Source organism: Falco peregrinus, chromosome 11, assembly GCF_023634155.1.
Source record: "Falco peregrinus isolate bFalPer1 chromosome 11, bFalPer1.pri, whole genome shotgun sequence".
Taxonomy (NCBI): domain Eukaryota; kingdom Metazoa; phylum Chordata; class Aves; order Falconiformes; family Falconidae; genus Falco; species Falco peregrinus.
Window position 1 is genome coordinate 304,731 of NC_073731.1, and position 26,670 is coordinate 331,400.

A 26,670-nucleotide genomic window follows, 5' to 3' on the forward strand; every position below is an offset into this window, starting at 1 on the left:
TCAGAGCAGATGTCCAGCTTCTAGCAGGGACAAAGCAGCCTGGTGTGGTTCTCAGCACAGGGCCCTTCTCACAGCCAGCCAACACACCTTGGACAACTAAATGAGACAAGACCACCCAAACTAATTTCCAAGGCAGGATACAGGTCAGGGGAGATGAGAATTTTACACTGATGTGAAGTTACCTGTCAGCCACGTGGCTCCCCAGCAAACACTATTTACACACCTACACAGATTAAGAAAATCCTTTTAAATCTTTTTACTGTTACAAAAGTGAGTGCAACTGGCCCCTTCGTTAGGATTGTTTGTATTCCTGGTCCAGTAGCACTGAGCAGGTCTAGAGGGGAGGCGACGCCACTCTGCACAGCACCAGCACAAGCAGCCCCTGCGCTGTCCATGTGCACAACTAGCAAACGTAGTGAGCTCACACTAACCACCAGGCCAAGTATTTAACACATACATACTCTCCTCTCCTCTAAGCATATGCCACAGGAAAGACTTATTAGCATCTTTCTCTCCACACTGCTGGTTAAAAACAAACACACCCCCATCATTGAGATCAGGTGGTCATTTTATGAAGCTGGCCAGGAAGCGACCAGGTCATTGCATACAAGCCTCCAAAAACATCCATTACCTTATAATTAGCGGAAAATGACAATAAACAAGTTGAGGAAGATGAGTGGATAAACCTGGGTCTTGAGGTTTGCTAAGGAAAGGTTGCGGAAAGCTCTCCTGGACCAGGCTGGTGCACAGCAGGAACTCAACATGGGCATACCACAGCCCTTCCCACCCAAGACAGGGTTGAGTTAGCAAATGAGACAACTTTAGATTAACAGGAAGGGGGGCAGTGGGGTGGGTAGGTGTTAAAAAATACCCAGACACAACACCTGGGGGAAACTGGGATAATTCCCTGAACTTTGGTGCAGAAGCTGATTTTCATTCAGCAGCAGAGGATTTGGCCCAATAACACTGAAGCACAGAAACTCAGCGAAGGTGAAAGGTGATTGTGAGCAGCAAGCTGGAGTGGCAGAGGGTTGACAGGCCAGAGGCTGGCCCTGCCGAAGGGACGATCTGTCACCACGCGCTCTCACAAGCACAATGCATCGCTGCTAACAGCTTCACAGAGCTGGCAGGTATCCTTGGCTCTCACTGACAGTAAACCACTTGCTATGCAAACTGCTAGATTCTGCTGGCCAAAGCCAAAAATAGGACAGCTTTTCCAAAATATGCTTGCCCTCCCTCCTCTCTTGTCTGTGCCCTTTTATCTGTTGTTTTGATGGTGGCAGTTTCAGGTTTTCAAGGTTTGGCTTCACACACACACCTTTTAGCTAACTGACCTATCTGTCTCTCCCTAAAATTTTCCTACAGTGAATACAACAATGAAATATGTCCGAGGAAGAAAAAAAGCTGGAACAACCAAGCACAAGCTCCTGTGTTAAGCTAGCAGCAGAGGTGGGGAGCAGCAGCAGGGCAAGATTTAGCTAAAGCATCACCCCAGCGCTGCCCCTCCACGCCATTGTCCTGCTGGCCCCCAGACCCGCCGCTAAGTGTCCAGGCAGGGTTTCTCCTAGCACAATCAGATCTGCCACGGACTGTCACAGCATAATCTGAGCTCAGGACTGCATAAGCATTTCATAAATGGATTATCTTTCTTTGTAGGCTGATTTGGGAGATGCTTTCCTTTCAAAATCATCAGCAGCAAAGACCATAAATAGAGCATCCTCGGGGCAGGGGATGGGGAATGGACCAGAAACCCTATACCTGGCTTTGACAAGCAGCCTGTTCCTTACACCTGATTTCACCTGTGTTTCTACACATACCGACCTACATGGAAAGGTGCAGAAAGGTTGGGGAAGGGCACTGTTGATCCACGACCGTTGTTAATACTTGTATAACGTAAGTAGGGCACAGAGGCCAGAGCCAAGTTACAGGCACTTAACAAGCAGAAGAGGGTCCCCACACCAAAGACCTCCAAAGCTAATTAGATGGCAGTGCAGGAGAAGACTCTGGTATGGAGGGAAAGGGCAGCTCGCTCAAGGAAGACCACAGGCAGGCTGGCCGGCGAGCAGCCCCACAGGAGGAGCAACAACACCAGGTACCGGCAGCTCTCTGCCCCCACATGCCTCCCAGCCCCAAGATCCACCACCCAGACAAAGGCACAGCTAAGGAAGAGACCCCACAGCCTTGCAAACAGTAATGAGAGAGGTGACCTAAAGGTCCCAGAGCAACCAGGCACTGCAGAAGTGTTTTCATGGTAAGCATGACTTGCCAGAGCACCGGGACATCTGCCAGGACATGCAATGGGAGACATGGCTGGATAGAAAGCCCAGATGGATACCCTGCTGCTGAACAGCACCTGACCCCATGCCACTCCTGCAAATCCCTGTGGAAAAAGTCTGGTGGCAATGGCAGATGAAGAGTTGCAGGACTTCTACCCCAGATCTTGTAATTAATTTCTCAAGACTCACTCCCCAGCCAACAGCCATTAAGCTCAGCCACTCACAACTACATTTGCTCTAGATACCCCTCACTTCTCCAGGTGACTGCAGCCTACCTGCATTAACACCTTGCTGCCCAGTTGGCATTTGTGCACAGCACGGCTCCCAGACCTTCCCAGCTAAGCTGCCATCACCACCTCCTCCTCCTCCCCTACCAGCCCCTCCATAAAACTCCATCACCAGCAATAGCAAGTCCTCTGCAGTCCTGTATCCCCATCCCCAAGCCTTCTCCCACTTCCATGGAAATTACGTAAAGGAGAGCAGAAAAAATAGTTCTGGTCAAATGAAGTACTTCAGATTTTTCAGTTTCACCCACACACAGTGACTCAAGTGCCAGCCACAAAAACCAAACCAAAAAACCCAACACCAAGGTAACAGCAGCACTGGTGCCTCATGGCCCCAAGACCAGAATATGCAGCAGGGACAGGGGAGTGGCAGGTTCGACCCCCTCCCAGGTAATGTGGAGCAGGAATGCTGCTACAGCTCTCCCCATTGCCTAAGTCAGGCTCCACTTCCCTGGGAAGATTTTCCCATGAAAGCTGCCGCTCTGGGAGACATCATTAAGTTTCAACCAGAGCAGAGAACAGCACCTAGCCATCCTCCACCCCGGTAAAGCACCTATTGCCCCCCAGCTGTGTCTGCCTTCATTATTTATTGAGGCAGGACTGAGGAGCTCCGGGGGGGCACCACTGCCTCACCTTTCTGCTAACAGGCAAGGCAGCAACACCTGAACCCAAGCTCCTGCAGACAGCCAAAAAGGGGCAGAAACAACATCTAACTCTCACCACACACACACACACCAGTGTCCTTCTCCCCCATTACTACCATTTTCTATGTGACCACCAGCAGAAAAAAAAAAAGCAGCCCCCACAAAACCCCCAGACACAACTATTCTACCCCAAACATCTCTTGTGCTCCGCTACAGAAAGAAATGCAACCTTGATTACTGATCCAGCCTGGTCTTGGAGAAGGATCACAGGGCTGGAGGGATGAACTACAAGCTGTCCTGCTCTCCCACCAGCAGTGACCACACAGATGGTCCTTACTCAGACCGATCCTCCTCTCTGTCAGTTTGAAGACCCTTTCAGGGACATCAGAGAGGCTGACTCTGAGCCCAGAGACCTGCCCCAACCTCAAACACACCTCATGGTACCACAAAATACTGCCTCTGTACCCCTCTTCCCTCACATGCATGCTCAGAGGAACAAGGCAGAAGATTGGGCGCCCATCTGAGAACAACACAGCCGCCCCATGCCTACCATCTCAGCTCCCAGTCCTCCCCACCAAGCCAGACGCAGCTCCCGTGCACCTCCAGGGAACAGCTCACCAGCTCTCTCCCAGCAAAGAGCAGAGGAGCCCACCAAGGGGCCCTAAAAGGTTCTGCCCCTCCCAGCCATCACAGGCACTCACGAGCAGCAGCTGGGAGCAGTGCTCCACACACAGCTCAGCTGTCGGTTGGGAACCCAGAGCACACTCTGAAGGTCAAGCAACAGCTCTACAGCTCTCACAGCACAACGTGAAGAACAGTGAAAAATGTGACTTGGGGCTTATTTTAACTCTGAAAAGCTACCTGCCATCTGAAAGTGAGATTTCCACATGCATTCTGCTTGAGTCTTCCTCTGCTCCCACACTGAAGGCAAAGAGAACTTTAAGGTCAGGCAGCACTTTGTAGAAACCCCCTCACAGCAGTGACTGCTCATCAAGCTTTCAGTGAAGCCAGGTGATGGTCCTACCTAGCTGGAGATTGGTGCCACTCCACAGACCTCTGCAGAGGCACCCAGGAACGAGGAGCAAGCTGCAAACACCCACTACCCAGAGCATCCAGTGCTTGTAGCCAGCACCCACTGGCACCCTGTGCACCTCCCCGCTGGGGGGCACAGGTGTTGGGCAGCACCCGTGTTATCTGCGGTGCTTTAAATAGCAAAGCTCAAAGAACAGAAAATTATCTTTGCAAGACATGAAATACTCTGCTGCTTGCAGCAATACCATCAATACTCCCCTCCCAGGATAGGCAACGTGGAGGTAAGCCACAAACAGGCTGGAGCCTGGAGCCAGAGCATGAGGCCATACTGTGACTACCACAGACTTGCTGGGACCTTAACCAGATGCTCACTGGCTCCATCGCCAATTTCATCCCCTGCCTGCTTCAGCTCTGCACAAGACCTGTTTCTCCCTATGCATTTGCACGATTAATAGCAGGAGCGAGATGTGCCAACTAAATGCACCACTGCATACACAGCATGGCTTGGGAAGGCACTGCCGTGATCAGGACAGACTGAAATTCAGATGCCACATGGCACAAATTAAGAGTTTTTCTGTTAAGGGACTCAGGGCTCCTCTCGTGCTCACCAGTTCAATGGCAATAAGCATTAACTTTTGTTCCCCATAAGCAGCAGCACCCCTTGCTGCCGGTGCAGCAGCAGCAAGGACCAGGGCACACTGCAGGAGAGGGACCATCAGAGGTGAAGGAGTGACATGCCAGCAGTGTGTTATTTACTGCATCAGCCTTGGACCCCTGCCACCCTAATCACGTGCCCTGATTACCAAAGGTGCTCGGCTAGCCACCAAGAGGATGCTTTAACCTTGAGCACGCTTCTCCTTTCTCACTTGCTTCAAAGATTGAGAAGTCTCCCCAAAACTGACTTTAAGTAACTATTTATACAGAGTGCACGCGCTCCTATTTTACCTGTCTTTTCACTTCTGCAGAAGTTACAAATAAAGCCAAAAGCACTAGCACTTTGTACCCAAGGAAAGCAGGGGAAAAGTTAGCTGAAAAAGTCTCATTAACAAGAAAGTATGGAAGAAGATTGGGGTTTTTTCCTCTAAATTTATGAGCTCTGTGACATTTTATGTTCTTATAAAACAGGCATTTTGATACAGGTTTTTATTTATAAATAAACAGGAGGTTTTTTTTAAAAAAACTAAACATTAAAAAGCTAGCTCTTTTAAGGTCTATTAGTTCTCCAGGTCAGTAAAACACCTCTACCTCAGACTGACCGTAGGGCTGAACTCCCTTTTAGGTAGTGGACAGACTCCAGCAGAACCCATGGATTTCTACATGCACTTCTCTACCGTCCTGAACAGCACTGGCTTGAGGCTTAGTTAACTGAAGGTAAAATTTCCAGTTCACTGTCTTGTGCTAAAAATTGTCGTTGGATATGTGAATATTCCAAGGCCTCCTTGATTGCCCATTACCAGTTTGTGCAGAAATTTATGCTTTCTTTATTATTCATAGCAGCTTAACCACTGAATTGACAGATCGCAAAAGAAACAGTTTAGCACCTGGTAAATTATACCACTTTTTAACATCTCCCCATCATGCCTCCTGTGATTTAGCTCCTGTCTAAAGTAAAAAGTGTTTTTCTTATGATCATCTTTTCATGCCTCTAATAATTTTCAGTTTTTCCTTGGATGTTCCTCTGCCCCTGCTTAAACCACACGTGATACTCAAGGTGACAGCTTCCCACTGATCTATGCAACAGCACTCGGTACTTTTACCCTGACTCCCTACTTTCATTTCTCAGGGGTATCTTAACTCTTCTGCTGGCACTCTCATTTCATTAACATTTCACCTGTTACAAATGGAAGGTCTGGACACTGTTGATATTATCTCTGTTGCTTGGCAGCTGCTGACTGTCAGGCACGATTTCCACCACGCCCTGGCACAGTACATCTTTCCTGACAGAGCTGTTGCCTGTTTCTTCTGCTCTGTGACATTCCAAAAATGGGACAATCTCCTAATAATACTGGCTAGCAAATTCTGCTTTTGCCTCCCACGGCTTCTGTGGCTGATGTACCGATGAATTTCAGGGGTAGATAGAGCAATACCCTTTGCAATACCCTGCTGTAGATGCCAGCACATTTTTTTTCCTCCCTCTAATAAATAGAGAGGAAGTTTTCAGAGGCGTAAAAGGAAGATGGGCAATAAATCCCCCCTCTCTAACAAATCATCAGGGCAGTTCTTCTCCCTGATCCAAGCTCCTTCCCAAGCATCCCCTTCTCAGTCACACTGCTTGCCCCTGCCTGCAAGGGACACCAGGCAACCCCAAAGTGCCCTCAGACTCCCTGCACTTTCCTTTTTCCGCATTTCACCAAAACTCTCTCTCAGCTCCCATCTTGTGTCAGCAGCCTCCTCAACTCAGTTTAGCAAGCCTCCCTGCTCCCAGCAATCCAAAAGCACTGTTCAAAATCCCCCCAAGCCACTGTCCAAAACATGGGCTTTGGATGGAGCAGAACAGAAAAAGTTCCTCTGAATTCTGAGCAGAAGAAAAGAAAACAGGGCAAGAACCACAGCAATGAGGGTAAGTTATAGGTGGCTGCACCACAAGTCACCCAGGTCATCTCAGGCTACCGCATCGAATTCATATATCACAATTTTCTTCCTTCATGGTAAGCAGCAAGGAAAAATTAGCAACAATGAATTAAAAATAACTTTAAATTGACTTTCCATCAGCAGCCGTGCTGCTTTTTATACAGCTCCAAGATCCCGTGGCTGCTTGCACCTGGAAATCAAGACCTTACATGGCTGAAAAAGCAGTAATTGAGATCCTCACTGTGATCAAACAGATCCTTGTTCCTTGGAAGGCTTGGGTAATGTGTTGCAGTAACAGCGTAATTCTCTGGAAGAGATATTTACCTTTTTAAAAGCAGTGAAAAATGAGCAGTATTCCAAATCCATGCGACAAGGGCAAATACTTGGGGTCTGATAGGGTTTTTTTGTTTAGAAGCTGGACATTCACTGCTCCTTCCCCCATATTTATATATTTCTCTCCTAATTCTGAGCTAACATGGTGGGAGCAAAGATGGTTTTGGGTCAGATGAAACTGTTCAATCAACCTGGAATGAAGTATTTTATTTTGGTTTGTTTTTTCCTTTATTACACTTTTAGCTAAATACAATTCTGCAGAATTAAATTTAGTCTGAAAATACCATAAAGACATGCTGAGAAAGGAAACAGAGCAGCTCTTCCCCCCTCCCAAAAAAACAAACCATGACTTTCTCCCAGTTAATTTCTAAAATATATTAAAAAGCATTGCCCTTGCAGCTTTGCCTGCTCAATCACCCTGAATTCCCAAATTCATGCTGTTCGCACCCTCCTCGCCCACCAACAGGTCAGCGGGACAGGTGGCAGGCCAAGGCTGCAGGGCAACTCCAGCAGAAAAGACCCTACCTCCAAAAGCAGCGTCTGCCCCGAGGTACCCAGGGCAGAAGTCCGCCGTGCCTGCCCAAACACCCCCGCGGGCAGCACAGGGCTCTGGGCTGAGCACAGCAGCCAGGCAGCCCTATGCCCTGGGTGGGCGCCCATCCTCTGCCATGCCCAAGGAGCAGCTCGGGCAACTGCCGCTACCTGAACAGACACCAAACAGCTCAGGACTGTAGCATCACGGAAGGTTTGGGTTGGAAGGGACCTTGAAGACCACTTCGTTCCAACCCCCTCCATGGGCAGGGACACCTTCCACCAGCCCAGGTTGCTCCACACCCCATCCAGCCTGGCCTTGAACTTCCAGGGATGGGGCACCCACAGCCTCTCCAGGCAGCCTGTGCCAGTGCCTCACCACCCTCTCCGTGAAGAATTTCTTCCCAACATCTAACCCGAATCTCCCGTCTTTCAGGCTGAAGCCGTTCCCCCTTGCCCTGTCGCTACATGCCCTTGTAAGAAGCCCCTCTCCAGCTGTCCTGTAGCCCCCTTTAGGCACCGGGAGCTGCTCCCAGGTCTCCCCGAAGCCTTCTCTGCCCCAGGCTGAACAGCCCCAGCTCCCTCAGCCTGTCCTCACAGGAGAGGGGCTCCAGCCCTCTGGTCACCTTCGTGGCCTCCTCTGGGCTCACTCCACCAGGTCTGTGTCCCCCTGACGCTGGGGGCCCCCAAGCTGGACACAACGCTGCAGGGGGGATTCTCACAAGTGTGGAGCACAATCTCCTCCCTTGACTTGCTGGCCACACTGCTGGGGATGCTGCCCAGGATTTGTCTGGCTTTCAGGGCTGCCAGGGACGAGTACTTGTGTCCAAGTCCCAAGGGTATAAAACCACCCACCACAGCAAGGTGAGTTCCTCAGATAAGGAAGGGCAGAGTCTGTCAGGACTGGACAACTCCACCTCTTTCCGGTACCTCCATGCCAGCTCCCACCAGAGCCTCTGCCCACCGCCCTCAGCCCGGCTGAGGGTCGCTCCTGCAGCCCCTGCACCACAGCAGCAAGGCAGAGGAAGCTGAAAGCCCAGAGTTGGCTGCCCTGAAGGACACGGCCCTCAGGCTGCCCCAGCTCACGGCAGCTGCGGAGAAGTAACGAACAGCCAGAAACAGAACATACCAGAGAAACGCACAAGGAGTGGGAGCAGATCCTGTTCCCTCAGTGAACATGACCCTCACCATGGATGATGGATGAACAGGCCTGCTGTGTCCCTCCAGTGAGCTGGGTGTTGCAAGCACTAAGAATAAGCCACCCCTTTCGGGAAAGAAAGAAAAAAAAGAAAAAAAATGTCATAAGCCCTGGTTCCCAGTATGGTATCTAAACACCAGAAAGCTCTGATGATAGGGAAGCCATCACAAAAGAGCAGAAGGGGTTTTTTTCATGCTTTTCTCCACAAAAGATAAAGAAAAAAAAATGAATCTTGCAAAAAATAAACAAGCAAGAGGGAAAAGGGAGCTTTTGTGTCTAATTTCAATACAAACATGTTTTTCAAGTTAAAAGGACTATTTCTCCCCCTTCTTTTTGCCTTACAACTCTTTTCCCCTTGTGTTTCCCTGCAACAACACTAAATCTGTAACTGTTATTAATTTAATCATCATTATTTACTCTTTCCATAGTGCTGGAAACATGCTAGGCACTTTACAACATGGAGACAAGGTCTCAGCCCCAGAGAATACATCACCCCTGTACACACTGAATCTGGATATGCTCCCTAAAAGTACTCTTTATACATACCGTGAAATTCAGGAAAACTCACGGATAGCCAGACAAGGAAATACAAAGCAGAAACCCCCGCAGAGAGACCTGGAGAGATATACAGGAGGGCAGGCTGGACTTTTGCAACCCTTACACATCTCCCAGGTCTTGCACTAAGGCATCTCATTTAACTACCTGCTGCACTGGCATGGGTAAAATGGCAGTGGAACTAGTATAAGAATGGGGGATAAAACATAATTAAATGAGAGCATGGAGGAGATGTGAAATGTATGAATTTAGGCCTTGCGGATGAGCAGTACTTCCCCTTTTTCTGTATCTGTTCAGAAAGCCCACAAGACTCAACTTCTATCACAGATAAGAACACGCTGAAGGGCAGCCACTGGCCTCATAACTCATGCTGTGCCTTCTTTCCAGCGAAACTCAGTTCCCTGCACTAATGCATCTCTTTCATTCCCAGTGTGCGGAGCTAAAATTAAGACCAGATAGCAAAAGCTGCAGAAAGTACCACAATGAGGAGCTCAAGAAAGGCTGTGAAGGTTTGCATCCCACATGCAGCAGTTTATGTGTTTCAGGGTGCTCGTGTTCCTCCACTCAAGCTTGTCCTCTGCCAGTGGCCAGCAAGCGGATCTGGTCTGGAGCTGCCATGACAAGCTAGCCGCAGGCAAATGGGCTCCAACAGCAGGGCAGATCATCCATCAGGCGTCCTCTTGGAAAGCCTGGTTCTTCTACAAAGCAGACAAAAGCATAAGGCTTCCTATGCTGCTAGATCAGCGACTCAGTCTCAAGAGAATGAGCAAAGCACCAGTTCCAACAAATCTTCCAGGTGCTATCAGCACCTCCTCTCTATCAACCCTCAACATTATCCCTCCTCACCCATTCTCCAGCCAACAAGCATTTCCCTGTGATTACTATAAATGTTGCCAACCAAGGGTCCCAGCTGCATGCAGGTTTCTGCCCTCATTCAGACTGATCCATGTGTCACTAAGCCAGGTTGAAAATTACCTTAGTGACATAGAGTACCTTCCCTATGGTACCCGCTTAATTAAATATTGAATAAGCTATTACCTTTCAGGGATGCCTGTGCACTGGCTGTGTCCATTATTTATAGCATAATGTATTCATTATGTATCTTATCCCATGCTCTTATCTGCTGATCTCATAACAGGCCCTTAAAAACAATTTCGAGCAATTAATCCTACCTTAATTACAAACAAATAGATATGGAAGCCCCAGGACATCTCTCTCTCATATTTATTACAAGTAAGTAAACACATCTAGAAGTAAATCTGGTAATAAGGAAAGAGAGGGACAAAGCCCACCAGCCATGGGAATCACAGACCTGAAGACTGGCACATTTTAATCACCCGCAGTAAAATCGCCAGCCTCGCCTGCCTTAGAAAAGAGACGTGTCCTGCTGCAGCTTCCCTGACGGACAGGCTCTTCCAACGCAACTGCACCGCTGGACGCCACCTCCTCTGCCCCCCGCACCGTGATCCAGGCCAAGGCCCACCACACCAAGATGCCCTGGGTTTTCCTGCCTCCCAGGGCCCTCCGAACCCCAGATGGCTGGCACGGCCATTTTCCCAGTCAACAGGAGCCACCACTGAGCTGTCTGGGGTTGTCCCTTGTCCCTGCCTCCTCCCACCCAGAGCCAGCCCTTCCTGCCTGCCAGCCCACGGGGCTGAAGGCCCAGCCGAGCCCAGCACAGGGCTGCCCGCTCCCAGCGGGTAGGACGGGTGCACGGCGGCAGCCATGTAAGGGGGCTGGCAGAACCCTGCCCGTCTTGCCGGCTGGGTGCCAGCAGGGTCCCCTTCCACAGCCCCACCGCAGGCAGCCAGCGGTGGGGCTCCCTCCAGCAAGAACCAGGCTGTTCAGCCTTGTGCATCTCTGCTGGCAGACCCCACGCTGCAATGCGGTCCTCCAATTCTCTCTCCCGCATCCATACCTACAGGATGGTTGTTGAAAAACTTTCAAGGGGGGTGGGGGTGGGGAAGAAGAGAATAAGAAAAGAATCTCCAGACACAATGAGGAAGCACCTTGTAAATTCCCACACTTCAGCTCATGTAGGAAACACTCTAATTTGGGGAGCACTTGTTTCAGCTCTTTTCTGAAGAGCCCCGGTAACGTACAGGAAAAGAACACAATCATCATTAATACTCATATTTTGTGCAACTTCACTGCTTAACAGAACCAACTCGTATGTTTAGCACCCACAGTGGGAAATCTCATGCTTCAGAGTTTGTCTTCTGGTCAAACACAGCGACCATAAGCTCTCGGACGCTGAGCACACTGGTCAGCTCCTGAACCAAGGCACACAGCTCAGCAGTGCACCGAGCACCCACCTCCCCAGCAGCACGGTGCCCCGCTGGGAGCAGGCTCCCTCTGCTCTACCTCAGCTGCGGGGCACAGCAGGCACCACCACCCAGGCGCTGCCAGGGGTCCGAGTGGTGCAGGTCCAGCACAGACCTGTACACACCTGCTACTGGGGAGCCTCCGGGCAAGGGAGGGACAGGGAAATGGAGCCACGATACGGAGGTGTGCTGCAAACACACTGCAAACACATATCGCATTCTGTCATGATAGGACAAGGGCTAACAGTTTTAAACCAAAAGAGGGTAGATTTAGACTAGATATAAGGAAGACATTTTTTATGATGAGGGTGGTGAGACACTGGCACAGGTTGCCCAGAGAGGTGGTAGATGCCCCGACACTGGAAACACTCAAGGTCAGGCTGGGCAGGACTCTGAGCAACCTGATCTAGTCAAAGATGTCCTTGTTCATTGCATGGGGTCAGAACTAGATGATCTTCAAAGGTCCCTTCCAACCCAAACCATCCTATGATTCTAAACCACTGATGAGATTCTGACCGAACAGACCTTAAGGAATAACTCCAGATGGCCAAAGCTAGAACAGCCCTGTCGTTCTGATCTTTCCCTTCCCCCACCCCAGAGAAAACAGTACAAGGAAAACAGTGGTCTATGGTGCCATCTCAATATTCAGAAACGTGGAAAGCAGAGAAAAATAAATGCATCTAATGAAAACACAATTCCAAAACCAAGCGAGGACTCAAAGAATAGGATCTTTGTCACCCCTGAAATCAATAGAGAATACTACCACTGCTTCAACTGGTTTTAGACTAGCCCTTAAATGTACTGTCAGGGTGACATTAGCACAGAAACCTCCTAAAATGTTTCAAAGGGGGCGTTCCGTACTAAGCCATGGCTGAAGTTTGTAGAGACTCCTTTGCAGATGACTAAAAAGGCAGCCTGTCCCTACAAGCAGATGATGTGCACACACTTGCCATCCAAACTGCACACCACGCTCTCTCTCTTCTCACCTGGGGAATATTTCCCTGCCTGCTGAAAAAGGCAGACACAAGCCCCAGCAGGCACAAGCCAACAAGCTTCGCGGCAGTGCCTCTGCCTTTCTCCTCTGAGAAATGAGCCTGGCCCAGCTCAACACAGACCCTTGCTCAGAGTAAGGGCATCTTTCTAGTAAAATCCCAAACTGGAATTTTCCTAAGTATTTTAAGGAAATAAATAATACTATAGGGAAGAAAAAAAAGTTTCTGTTTTTAACCAGAGATGCTGGCACAAAAGGGTAGTACTCCACATCATACCAGCATCAAGTATCTGACGCTGTCCTTCCTTTATAAGGCTTTAAGAATGGCAGGACCCTCCAAGAAGCTGTATGTGTTCTTTACTTACCCTGACATGAGACTCTGCAGACCTGAGTTTAATTCACTGCTCTGCTATTAGCCTGTGAGGTGACCTTGGACAAGTTGTTCTGTCCAGATTCTCAGCTGGTGTCAGCTGGCACTGTGCCACCAAAGTCAATTTAAACAATTTGAGACTTCAGTTCTACAGTCCTCAGCCTCCGTATCCAAACAGCACTGCCAGCCTGCACGCAGCCCTGCTCCTGAGATGCTTTGGAAATGTGCACCTAAGAGGCAGGTAGTGGGATTAACAGAGCTCATGCCTCCCTTGGAAAATACACGTTTTTACCTAAAATGAAACAAAAAGCCTTTTCTATTTTTTTTAAATAGCCTTACGATCAAGGCTTTAAAAACAAACCCACGGACACTGTTGTTTCATTTTGCAGTCTGTTATGTATTAGCTGATGCAAAATCCCTAGCGATTTTGACTTTAGCACACAGTAATGGGTGGCGACTGATACTTTTTTCCATTCTTCTCCTCTTAAGTTTCATTCTTTCCAAAATCATCCCAAATTTCTCTCTCAACTTGCTTCCATCACCAGTGGCATGTTGGAAGGCTGCTTCATCACACCAAGAAGCTGAATGCCTGACACCAGCCTGAAGGCAGGCTGGATTTCAGGAGGGGGCTTGGGAGTCACCAGATCTTGTGCCTTTCATCACAGGAAGCTCCTAAGACTGGAAAACTCTAGTATTTTACCTGACTGAACAGCTGACACCCAGGAAATCCGAGAGAAGGAGGGAAACTAGGTTGCACCACACGAGGGGACACCGCTGGCCACGAGCTGCCCACAGCTTGGTGTGCGGCACCCAGGGAGGCAGTGCTTGGGCATGTCACCACCGGGCACGCAGCCACTCATTCCCAGGATAAACCTTTATGAAAGTACCTCCCGAATAAGTCCTCTTAGCGGCCTCCCTCACCCCAGACACAGCAACAGCTCTGTCCCTGCAGACCTCAGCCCAGCGGGAGGTGCAGCCCCAAGCCATACAATGACAGCTCCCGAGGTCTCCCAGGCCCATAGGGCTTCTCCCTGAAACACACTGACTGCCTCTCCCATCAGCGAGCAATGCTAAGGCAGGGCTCCTGCAACCTTTCCTTGGATCGTTTTTTGATTCAGGAGATTTTTACGTTACTCAGTCACGTTCTTGGAAAACTTCTGAACAAGCTTGATTTGTCAACTCCTCTGATTTAGTGCAAGAATAAATCCAAAGAACATGAAACTCATAATTTAATTTTACTTTGTCAGCAGTAAAATTAACTTAAGGGGGTTTTTTAGCATTGCTTCTTCTCCTTCTCCCTCCCGTCCAATGACACTACTTTCTGAGAAGTCGTCCATGGCAAGCGAAACCTTTGCTATAAGCACAGCTGATGTAACCTGTTGAACAAGCGTACCGTGGGCAAGCAAGCTCGATAGGGCAGTTGGGTGGGTTGGAAGGAAGCTCTTTGAGACAGGGGTCTTTTTAGCTCGGTTTTCACAACAGGGCTTGTGAGAATGCCAGCGCTAACCAGTACACTCCATACTGCAGCAGGAAGGTCTCTGCTCACCTAGACCCAAGATGCAAAACCTGCGCTCAGTCAAAAGACCTTAACCACAGTACGATACGCTAGCTATGCCAAGGGACCAGTCCACTAAGCTGTCCAGCAGCCAACATCCCCGTGAGGACTTTATGCCACCCCAGTTAATGAGATCTCTTCTTGCTGTGCAGCTTGGTAAGGCTGTTGTCTGCATGGCTCCACAGCATCCCCTGTCCCCAGCCCTGCAGCAGCACCAAGGCACCCTTTGGCACAGCAGGGAGCAGAAGGGACACCGGCAAGCAGCATCACAGCCAGAATCTTCATCAGCTTCCGTATGGCACAGCACTTACTAAGCACAGAAGCAAGACATTTAACAACTCTTCTACTTGCCACCACCCTGCGGAGTTACACATCATACATACCTACTCTTTTCTTAACAACTGAAATCAAAAGCCTTTTAGTACACATCATTGTGTGTAACGTCAACTGACGTGGCTTGTGCTCTTGCTTCTTTTCCCATAAAATGAACTGTTGTGCTGGCCCAGTGCATGCACCGCTCATTTAAAAGGGTTTCTTTCTGTCATGCTCTCCCTGTGAGCTGGCAATAAAATACAAAGCAACTATCACAAAGAGGTGCACAGAGAACTGGAGGGCAAATCTTCTTGGAGGAGAAAAGAATGCCCATGTAAGGCTCGTTTCTCCTCCTGCTTTATGTTGCAGGATGTTCTGGCCGTCTTAGGGAAAAAAAGCAGATGAGTCTATCTCTGAATAAGAATTATTTTAATAGCAGACCCTTCAGTTGTTCGTACTTCAGTTAGCATGTTTTTGGCTTGCATATCAAAAGTATTATTTTCTTGGACTTTAACAGGCTTTTTCCTAATTGAGCTATTAAAATTTGTTTGCAGTTCTCATTTGATAGGTGATGCTTGCTGCAGGAGCGAATACTGAAGATGAGCCTTGGCATACCAAAGTTCTCTTTAGAAGAGCATGCTCAGCACTATCCAAACACGTCTTTCTCCTCTTCTACCACTGCAACAGCTGAGATACACCGCGCTTGAAGAGAGCACCCTGCCTGCTTGCTTCTTATCCCTCAGCCACCACAGGGCCACAGGAGACTTCTCGGGGCTGACCTGGCAGGAGACGTCCACACCCTGTGGACCGATGCACAAACCCATCTGCAGGTCCGCGCTCCGTCTGGGCGTCTGTCATCCCTGTGCCACCAGCATCCCACAAACTTGCCTCTCAGTTTCCCCACTCGATAACTTGAGAACACGCTTACTTGCCTCGTTTCCTCCGAAGAGGCCACGGACAGAGGAACGGCTTGAGCAAGGAAGGATCTGGTTAACCTCGTACACGCATGAGCCCACTGAAGTCAAGCGCAGTACTTCACACGCTGCAAGTTAAGCACTCTTTCCCTGGATCATGGCCTAACTGCCTATGGACACACAAACATGGCTGGTGGCCAAAGTACCGCACACACTACTGGAGGCATAGAAAGGTCAGACCAGACTGTGAATCTCAGCCACTTCGCACAGCTGCTCAGCTCAGCAAAGGAATGTTCCAAAACAACGAAATCTGTGCCTCCAGAGCAGTTTTGACACTCCCTGTGCACAAGAGCGCTCTCCCTTGATGAAAGGTACATCCCCCTTCCCTGAACACACGCTCACACCCACCGATGCAGCACCCATGACCTGGGTTGCCAAGGGCAGCCTGCAGCATGGGGCAAGGCCAACATGGGACTGGAGGCATCACAGGAGGCAGGCTGCCCTCTCCTCTGGGCCTGCCAGCAGTTTTCAGGTCCAAGGCAGGACCTGGGGGACCATCTGCTTCTTGCAGGCAAGGCTTATAGGCAGATGACGTTCAATCACACCTCTTCAGCAGTCCCTGTAAGCCAAAAAAGTCCATAAAAGGCAAATAAAGTCCCAGCAAGTACTGTCCCACACAGCCTCCTCCCTGGACACCACATCTGGACTCCTCTTCAGCGCCTTCTTTTTTTTTCAGAAGACCAAGACCCAGGCCCTCCCCCTGGAGCCCTTGGTGCAGTGCTCCTAGTCTCAGGGATACTGCCAAAAAAACCCAGCTTAAACATCTTCAGTCCACATCAAACTTCACCTTTTAATCCAGTCTCAGGTCACCTCCAGTTACTGTGTGCTTCTATTCATCAGCCCTTGTTGCTGAATGCAACACCCCATCCTGCTCCCTTTCCTTCCTCGTCTTCCTTTTCCCCCAATACTCAGAAAGCCCCTAGTTTCCAGAGTTTTCTCAGCCTGTTCCTAAAGAAAAGCTTGGCGTCTAGAGGTTGCACCCATTTTATTTTTAAATCTGAGTGTTAAGCTGAAATCCAGCCATGCTATGGTACGGACACATTGACCGCACATATTTAATGTCTTACAGATGCTCCTTTGATGTAGCTGGCTCCATTGCCAAAGCAATGGGGGGCTCAACACCCTCCAAAATCCCCAGGTTCAGTGGGCTCATCCTATGGCCAACTCCATATAACCGCAGCTCCATTGCTATCAGTTTCCAAGCTGACAAAATCAGGCCTAAGTCTCACTTGAATAGGCACTTTTCCGACTGCCGTGGAGACTTGACCTTCCATCTTGACGAATGCAAGAGAAGATAACATAAACTTTGCTGGGAGACAAGACAAAGGGAGATGGAACTGTGCCCTAGGGGTTTCAAGTAGCTAAATGCAAACTCCCGAGTCAGGATGCCCTTGGCAGTAAATAACACATGGACAGGCTGTTCAGAGCTTGAGGAGTCTGACAGTCCAGCAACTATTCTGCAGAGGCAACACACCTTCATCCCTTTAGGGTCAGCCAAAAGTCCACTCACAAGCTGCAAATTACACGCATTTACCACTTCCATTTTCAAAGGATTTCCCTTTGATGCTGTGAGTAATGCAGCTCTACTGCAGACCAGCCACTAAGATTTACTCACCGTGTAACCTTACTCTTCTAAGAGCATGTCTACAGGACATAATGATCAAAGCGGCGAGGCTACAAACATCCTGCCCACACCAGGGCATGCCCACTGCTCCACTGATTCTTCCCATAAAGCCACACCAGTGGAAAGAAATTAGGATGAGGTTACCAGTGGCTCTCTGCATCGGTTCGACCTGACTTGTGGTGATATTAAAGGTAAAACTTAGAGCAGAACAAAGCTTTTGAAAATCCCTGATGCTTTCTAAAATCCCATGCTTAAAGACTGGTCTAGAGAAGGGCAGGAGAACAAGGCTGGAAAAAGCAAACACCTCTTCTTCCCCCCCCCCCTTTTTTTTTTCTCCAAAAATGCATGACTTCAACTCAGCTGCCTGGTTGCCAGATGTAAAAAACAGTGTGCCTCAGAACAGGTGGGAAAGCACAGCCTGTGACAATAAAGTGCAGCTCCCACCGCAGCGCAGCATATGATCACTGAGTCTGCAGAAGAAGTGTATTTTTGCAGAAATCGCACGAAGAAGTTGCACTGGCTTCCAAGTAACAACAGTAACAAGATGCATCCCTCAGGCTCTATGCTCCATAACCCCATTTGGCTTCCATTTGAAAAAACCAAACTCCAAAGTTTTAAGTGACAGGTTTCATGAGACCTGGCTCTTTTCTTCAAGTCTTATCTTAGGGAAGAATCTATGAATTTTCATTTTTGCTATGCTTCCTTGTGGACAGGAAAGCGAGAAAGGGTAATTTAAACTGTTCCAAAGGCACAGTAACGGGAGGCGGGGGGGAAGCGGAGAAAGAAAAAAAGAGTATTTTTCTAGCTACCATAGGGTTGCCATCAGTTTAAAGAAAGAACAGAAACAAAACAGAGAAAAATGCCCTGGGGCAGACTAACACTTAGAAGCAGGGTCAGCTCCAGAGGTGAAGGGAGTTTTCTTGTTGCAGGGATGGCTGCTGATCTCCCGAATGACCCTTTCCCATCCAGGGACAGATCATTTTTTTCACAGTCTCATTCCCAGGAGGCTAGAGACACAAGTACCTGCCACATGAATATATGACAGCTCCAGCTGAGCCCTTCCTTTTGAGAATCTGACCAAAAATGGACAGCGTGACAAGCCAGCCTTCCCAACATTAAGGACCATTCAAGATCAGCAGCAGGAGGGAAGTACAAAAAAGAGCTTAGAAAAAACCAACCAACCATGCCCACCTTCCCATGAGCTCTGCTATTCTGACCACGGCCACCACCTAGGGGCTCTCCGTTCAGCTACAGCTTGTTAAGACCCTCACCAAGTCATTTTAGTGTGCTAATCTGAAGGGGGGGAAAAAAATTTTAAAAAAAGTCCTTTATTTATCCTAAGCTAGTTTTCTGCTGTGTTAGCTGCTGGAGACTCAGCTAAGGGCCTGCAAAATGCAGGAGCCCATGCACAAGGAGGCAACGTGGGCAGGAGCAGCCACAAGCAGCACCGAGAGCAGGACAGAGCATTTGCAGTTAGATCAGCCCAGGCAGCCACAGAGCCACAAGCCTACCTTCCCTTAACAGGCACTAAAGAAATGATGATCATGGAGTTTTTCTGCTATTCACCGCCTCGCATTCTGTCTGGGTTTGAACAGCTGGGGAGGCAAGCAACCTTCTGCCTTCATGCCCTGCAGAGGTGGGAGCTCCCAAGGAGCCCGCACCCACATCCTGAGGACCAAGACCCCATGAATTTAGGGGCGTGCTGGAGTTTACCTCGGGCACCCAGCTTTGGCAAGCTGACCAGCCTGGCACGCGTCCCCACACTTTCATAATGTTTTAATTAAGTGGACCCCAAACACTGGCAGGTATGGAGATTTGAACATTCCCAAGGCAGTTCTTCAGGGAGATCCCGCAGCAAGCCCAAATTCACAGCCAGGCACACAAGCCCTGCTCCACCAGTACCGTAAGCAGGTGCTGAAAGTTGAGCACATCTTTAAGCATGTTCCCCCTTGCTCCTTCCAAGCAGAGCCGCATGCCTCATCCCTGCTGCTCCCCGCGCTGCAAGCTGCTTGATAGAAGACCTCAGCCTCTGTCAGCTGTTGGTGCAGGACCTTGAATGAGTACTAAATAAATGAACAAGTCATTTCCTGCAAGGCCAAACAAGCTCCCTGCCAAAGAGGTCGCATACCACGCTCTGGCCTGATGCCTCTCCCTAGTTTATGAGGGTAAATTCCCATATCCAGGGGTCCAACGATTACAGCATTACATCTGGGCTAGGATTACTCTCAGTGAAGCTAGGATTACGCTTCACTGAAGAGGTGAGGAAAACAACTGCTTTTGTGCTTTCAGTGCACGACCTCTAAAATTCGGTTTGGGTTTCTTGGTTTGCACAAACAAAAACATTCCAATGAAATTGGGGATCTGTCACTTAATTCCCAGCTAGAGGACCAGGATCTGTCACACCAAAGTTCTTCCATGCTAATTTGGCGGTAAGGAGATCTGTGAGGAAAAGCCCTTTGCGGTAGGCAGGGACAGTGACAAGACAAAGCAGTCGGGAGGAAACAGCCTGCATGGTTCATTCCAGTCCCGTGAGCTCCTCCAGCTAGCACAGGGCTGGGAGGCAGACATGCTGGGATCTTTGCTCCCCATTGCCCATCACGCCACCCAGGATGGCTTAGAGACTTTCTGTAAGCGTGTTACTGTGACATGGATGCTCGCAGCCTTCTGCAGCCCGCAAGAAGGACCAGGAAGCCCTCAGTCCTGGAAAAATCAGGCTGAGCTTTGGACTTGGAGTAAGTCTCAGAACAAGTCAAAATGCACTTGGCAGGCCCTGCTCCACCATTCTGAATACTGCACTCCCGTCAAGTTAAAACAAGACTTAAAAGCAACCCAAATCTTCCATGCTTGAATCATGCAGGCAACTCCATTTGCTTGGACGTGCCCATCCCCATGAGTAAGGGCTGCAGAATTAGACCCAGCTTTCCCTTACCACCCTGACAAAAACGCAGGCACACAGAAAGAAGAAAAGAAAAATCCCACTGACTGATGCCCCTGCTATTTTTGCTGTCCCCGAGAGTAAACTGGTCAAAGGCCTGACTCAGAAGCCTCCCTTGAAAAACCTGAATAATCACAATTTGGAAGATGGTCTCGTATAACGAAGTTTCTCATAGAGGGAGGAGTGGAGGCAAGACAGAATTTGAGTCAGACTGATGGGGGGGCAGGGTGGGAGAAAAAGAAAGAAAGTAAGAAAACTTCATGCTTTGGCTTTTCCTGTGAGGATGGCAGAGTCAGGCAGAGCTTTGGAGCGACTCATGCTGTTCGAGTTACGGAGGCGTTCCTATAACTTTCCTTCACCTCCAGTCCCCTCAGCAGCAGACCAAAAAGCATATGGCAATCCAGTGCCTGGCAGGTGTATTTTGGGTCTGCAGGGCTGTGTTTGACCTCAGTTACACCTCTTACTTACCCGTGTGACTTCCTTGCATGTCAGAGCATAACCATGGATCTATGCTGCCTGGAAGAGGGGAGGAGGCACCCCAGCCGCACCTTCACCACCCAGATCAACTCCCCGAACTTGGATTTCTTGTTAATTTGCAGTGTATCTATTTTTGAATGACTGAGCCTTGTGGAATACAAAGACCTTTGGAAGGACCTTCATATAAACATCGTAACGTTGTAACACTTTGTCATTACACATTGTTTAGCGTCAGATCTCAAAGCCACTTGAAAAGGAGACCTCCTATTAGAGACCCAGCCAAGTGAGACACGGAGAGATTAAATCATCCAGAAAAGCAGGGGGAGCCACCGGAACAGAAAACCAGACCTCACGCCCTATCCTCTAGAGCTGCCCACTACAGAGGGTTCATCAATTAAAACACTGTGGTTACCTGCCGCTTCAGGAAGAGCTCCAGTCTTCCTTGCAGTGGATGCAAGCACATGCGCTTTCTGAAGGCTTTGGCACCTCACACCCCTCTGCAAACAGAGGTCACCCGTGACTTGACAGGCCATGCTCCTCTGGATCCAGGCCGTAGCAGAGACTGGCTGAGGGAAAGGGGACTGACTAAGAACAGGAGCATTAAAAGCAAGAACACATAATCTAAAACGGTGATCCAAGCCAATGGCTGCTGGGCTGGATCGCACCTCGATGCAATGGCTCCACAGGAGCAGTGATCACTCCAGCATCTCCACTGCACCCCAACAAAACCTACGCCCAGCTTTGTGCTGCCGTCAGCCCCTCTGGCATCAAGGACGCGAGCGAGCTGCACATCAGCGGCATACACTGTGTATACTCCACATACCACACCACTCTGCTAGCGAAAACTACCCTGGGAGCACAGGGTAAGGCTGCCGCCTCCTGCCAGGGGAGCGGGGTGGGAGATGCCTTTTGCTATAAAAGCACTGCAGTTGAGTCAAAAGTTTGTATTTGATCTTAAACCGCACATGTTTACATGGGAAGAAATATTTAAATCGCCAAATCAAAATGCATCATTCCACCTCCTATCTAATCACGACACAGACTTCAGCGAGCAGCAGGCTGCTGGCTGTCAGTGAGGCTCCCCAGAGAGCCCCGTCACTTAGGTCCCACAAAGAGGAAGCAGATGTAGTGGGCACTGTGGAAAATTTCCACCTGTAAAACAAATCTCCTCATTGCGGCTCTTGGTTCTGCGTGGCCGCAGGCGCACAGGGTGCCATGCCTATCATGCCAAATGCTACTTCTTGTCTCTCAGATTAATTCTGAGCTAACTGATCATAAGATGAGATACTCTCTCAAACTGAAGCAATACAGCAAGAGCCCTGACAAATGTTAGCGGTGCCTGGCTGGGGAACGCTTTGGGCAATTCAAGCAAAGCACAGATGAATTCACCTGCAGCACAGACCTCTACAGCCTACACTGCCTTTACTCAGTGAATGGAGCTCCCTTCCGCATCACTGGGAAAACCACCTTCAAGGAGAGTAAAACACAGGATGGGAATCCACACTACCCTGCAGAGAGAAGGGTGGCACCCTATGTCCCATTTAAAATGGGTCTGAAATTTGCCTTTGCCACGTAATCTACAATTTAGCATGTGGCGAAGGTGAGCAGCCAGCCCGCTCCATCGGGGTACGGGCCAGAGGTGGTTTGGTTTCCCACCGACAGAAAGCGGGAAGAGGGTAGTGGTCTGGCCCCACCAGCTTGAGAAGCAAGGCATGCCAAAGGAAGAACCTTCCCACCAGTAGGCTTTGAAGTTTATGTAAAAGAAGGACTGGTATTAGTGTCACACATCTGCAGATACTGTGTGGGTAGACTTAAATATACTTAAGTACATGCATATACCCCTGTTTACTTACAACGATGTTCATGTCTGTCTTCTCTGGCCTTAGTTCTCAGAAGAAATCACCCCGCTCATGGAAAAAAGTGTAACTTTTAGAACACACGTACAAAAAGAAGAAAGAGTGATTAATTTAAGGGCACTGAAGTCCCAAATCTTAAAAACGCCTCCAAGCATTGTTATACCCCATAAGAAAAACTGTGTTCAAGTCTTCACTGGTGTTTGTGCTCTTTCCTAAAGATCAGAGCATTCCTCACACCATGCTGGACACTGCAAAACCCTTAAGACACGTCTGTTTGTTTAAAAAGCAAATTCGAGTCACGGAGGGGTACACTCTCCTTCACTTAAAGGAAAATAAACCTTGCGTAAATTCTGCTTACACTCACATATTTGCAATGCAAAATACAAATCGCTCGCTATCACTCTCCCCATACAGCCGGCCGAGCCGAAGCAGGAGGCGGCCGCTCAACGCCCGACCGCGACCGGCGCCCTCCCCAGCCCCTCTCCCGCAGCGACACGCGCCAGCCCGGCGCTGCCCCGCGGCCACCGGGGACACGCGGGCGGCTGCACCGCGGCAGCGCGCCCCGTCCCCGCCGGGACCCCGGCGCCGACAGCCGGGGGGACCCGTTCCGCCGGCGCTGCTCGGCGGCGGCCGCACGCATGCGGCGGCCCCGGCCCCAGCGCGGACCCCCGCAAAGTTTCTCGCCTCGCCTCTCCCGGCGGCTGCCGCCACCCCCGCCAGCGCGCACCGCACCGGCCCGGGGCGGGGCGGGGAAGGGGGGCTCCCGTCGTGGAGGACCCCCGGCTGGTCCCGGCCCCCGCGCGGCCCCTCCCCCTGCCTTCCCCCGGCGCCCGGGTAAGGCTCACCTCCGCGGCAGGTGACCCCCCCTCCCGCCGCCGCGGCCCCGCGCCCGGCCCATCGCCCCCCAGAGCGGCCCCCGGCGCAGACTCACCGCCGCGACCGGCCGCGCAGCCGGCCAGGAGCAGGGCCAGGGCGGCGAGGGCGCCCAGCTGCCCCCGCAGCAGGTCCCCCCGCCGCCGCCGCCGCCGCTCCGCCGCCGAGGCGCCCATCGCGGCCGCTCCGCTCCGCTCCTCCGCGCCGCGCTGAGCCGAGCCCAGCCGGGGCTCCGCAGCACCGCCCCTGCCCGCCCCCCGCCGCCTGCGCGCCGGCCGGCCGGCCCACCGCCCCTGCGCGGCGCGGGCAGCGGGCGCGGCCAGCCGGGGGGGCGGGGAGGGATGGAGGCACGGGCGGGCAGACGGGGCCGGCGGGAGTCGGAGCTCCCCGGCCAGCCCCCTCCCCGCCGACGCTTCCTGGGCGGGGAGGGGGCGGGGAGCTGCAGCCGCCCGGCCCCGGCTGCCTCCGCCGCGCCCCGAGACCCCCGGGCCCGCGGGCGGGGAGCGCGTCAGCTGCGCGCCCGGCGCTGGAGCGGCACCTTCCCCCGGGGCGCCGCTGCGCGCGGCGCTGGGGGCCGGGGGGCCGCGGCCTCTCCCGCTGCTGCAGTCGGCCCCCGCCCGCCACGCACCGCCACAGGTGCCGGACCTGCCGCCGCCCCGCCTCGCTGTTTTCCCAGGGCACACGGGGACTTTGGGCATCAGCGGTGCCGGGGCCTCCGCCCGCGCTCGCCACGCCTGAAGCCGAAGAAGCCCCCGAGCGAGACCGTGCCCCCGCCTCTGCCGGCCCCCGGCCCGCACCCGCCTGCCATCCCTCTGCGCTCCGTGCGGTCTCACTCGGGGGGTCTCGCCGTGGGTCTGGGGGGCTGTTCCCCTTCCCCACGCTCCGCTCTGAACTTTGCCAGGTGCCCGCCCGCCCATCAGGCGGGTGCCGTGCCGGGGCCGGCGGGGCAGAGCTCCGGCGGGCGCCTCTGGGTGCATGCCCGGGCGGCCCCCGCGCCCCCACGCCGCGCCACCGGCCGTGCCACCGGGCGGCCTGCGCACAGCACAGCGGCAGCACCAGCCCACCACTTGGGCTCCCGGGTGTAAACACCTGGGCTGACGTGGGCCCCTCATCCCGACGCCCCGGTTTGGAGCCGTAACTGTCCCTGCAGCGCTGGCGCAAGGGCTGCCCGGCCGCACTGGTACGGGGGCCCTGAGCGCACGTAGGGCCACGCTGCCCTGCGGGGCCTGCGGGCGGGCAGACCACGCCATCCCCGCTCTGGGTGAAGGGCACAGGGGTCGGGTGCCATACCCACCCAAGTGGGATGAGCCTCTGGCAGAGCGCGGGTTTGAACCCTCAGTCCCTAAAACCTGAGCTGCTGTTGAGGACCTTTCCTGGGCCCCCAGTGCCAGCACCCTGACAGCAGCGTTAGCAAGCAAGCTGGCAACAAAGAGGCGCTGGCTGAGATCAACGAGAGGAGGGAGTGCGAGAGCATAGGCAGCGCTGTCTTTGGTGCGAACACATTGAATTAAATCAAATGAGATTGATGCAACGACAGAACAGAAACTCTCCAAAAATATTTCAGACATTCCATTGTTTCAAGTGAAAATACTTCTGACAAAAACCCAAGCTGCAGGCAGCTGCATGAAGAGCACTTTCTGCTCCTCACCCGTCCCAGCTCAGCTGCTCCACAAGTGACAGCAGTGCTCACAACATGCATACAGGAGCTCTGCTCCCTCTGCACCGACCTGGAGCTGGCCCTCGCCATTGGGAGGCTCCTGTATGCCGTCCATGACCGAAGCCCTTGCAAGCTGGTGGAAGAGGCACCAGGTATTTGGCAGGCATCCATCCAGCATCCTCATTTCAATACATACCCACGTGTCACCTTGCCCACAACAGCAAAACACTTTCTGACTGGAGGGCCACATTCAGATTAGACAAGCAAGAAAGCAGAAGGAATACATCTGTCCATATAGTCTAAATTTTACCCAAGTTGCCATGGCTAGCTGCAGACGGACACAGGTGTAAAAGAAAACATTGCTCTCAGTACTTTGTATTAGTTATTAACCATCCTCATTAGAGAGGGTTTCATTCCAGGGCTGGCATCTTATTATGCACTCAGTTTCTAGCCTCTCCTCCAAGGGTTTCTTGCAATTCCGAACTTAATCAGGATGTCAGTTTTCAATGCTGCTTTTGAAGATTTATCGATCTCCTACACACAACATCAGAAATGATGGTGTCCCTGTTGGCCCCAGGTAGGCAGAGTCAGTTCCCACCCAGACAGTAAACAGAGTAAGTTAACAACCATCCTAGGATGTAACTATGGAAGAAGTGTTTTGGTTTGGGTTGGGTTTTTTCCCAGTAGGATACACTCCCTTCCCCCCGGCAGGGCAGGTTTTATCCCATGGTAAACAACTCTGAAACCTGCAGTGCTGTCAAACACTACAATAAGTCACTAGAATTTATGAAAGAGAGTATGCCTGTCTCATTGCTCACTCTTGATCAATATTGTGTGGAAGCAATCGACCAGCTTTGGGGTGAAAGGAGTTTGGGGGTGAATGTCCCCTTTGCTGGCATGAGAGCACTATGTCAGTACTCCCAAAGTATTACCTTTTAAATCTAAATGTCCTTTTCGAGTCTATAACTGCTCAAAAATGTGACCCTGAGAGTCTCTGCAAAATCATTATTGACCCCTCCATCATAAGCCTCCCTTCCGTCCCATTGCAGAGCTATTCGTAAATACCAAGGTGTAAGAGAATTCTGTGTCAAGAATTGAGACTGGAAATATCTGGGAAGCCTGTGTAGCTAAGGAACAAATTTCCCACTCAGAATCACAAAGTAATTTAGCAAATTCCTTACCAGCATAGTAAGTACTGGCTTGTGAAACATTTCCATTTCTGGGGAGCATGAGATGGGAGAATTACCTCTTCTCTCCCACTGATAAAGCAGTGTGTGGGCGGAGCAGGCTCTGAACTG

General features: G+C 51.1%; 1 protein-coding gene across 10 annotated transcripts in view; it reads right to left on the reverse strand.

Moving 5' to 3' along the window:
* The window catches only part of LOC101920172 (sodium/potassium/calcium exchanger 3), a 280,196-nt gene extending 256,121 nt beyond the window's left edge, over positions 1 to 24,075 (reverse strand). For 5 of the 10 annotated variants that reach the window (XR_008749300.1, XR_008749303.1, XR_008749302.1 and 2 more), the window contains exon 1: positions 23,774 to 23,952. Coding sequence is in view for 6 of the 10 variants with exons in the window: in XM_055816643.1 (XP_055672618.1) it covers positions 23,774 to 23,891 (118 nt within the window). In the remaining 4 variants the exon portion in view is untranslated. Of the gene's footprint in view, positions 1 to 23,773 lie in introns of all 10 variants that reach the window. The other 5 variants (XM_055816642.1, XM_055816641.1, XM_055816644.1 and 2 more) reach the window with 4 other exon arrangements.
* Between the last annotated feature and the right edge of the window lie 2,595 nt (positions 24,076 to 26,670).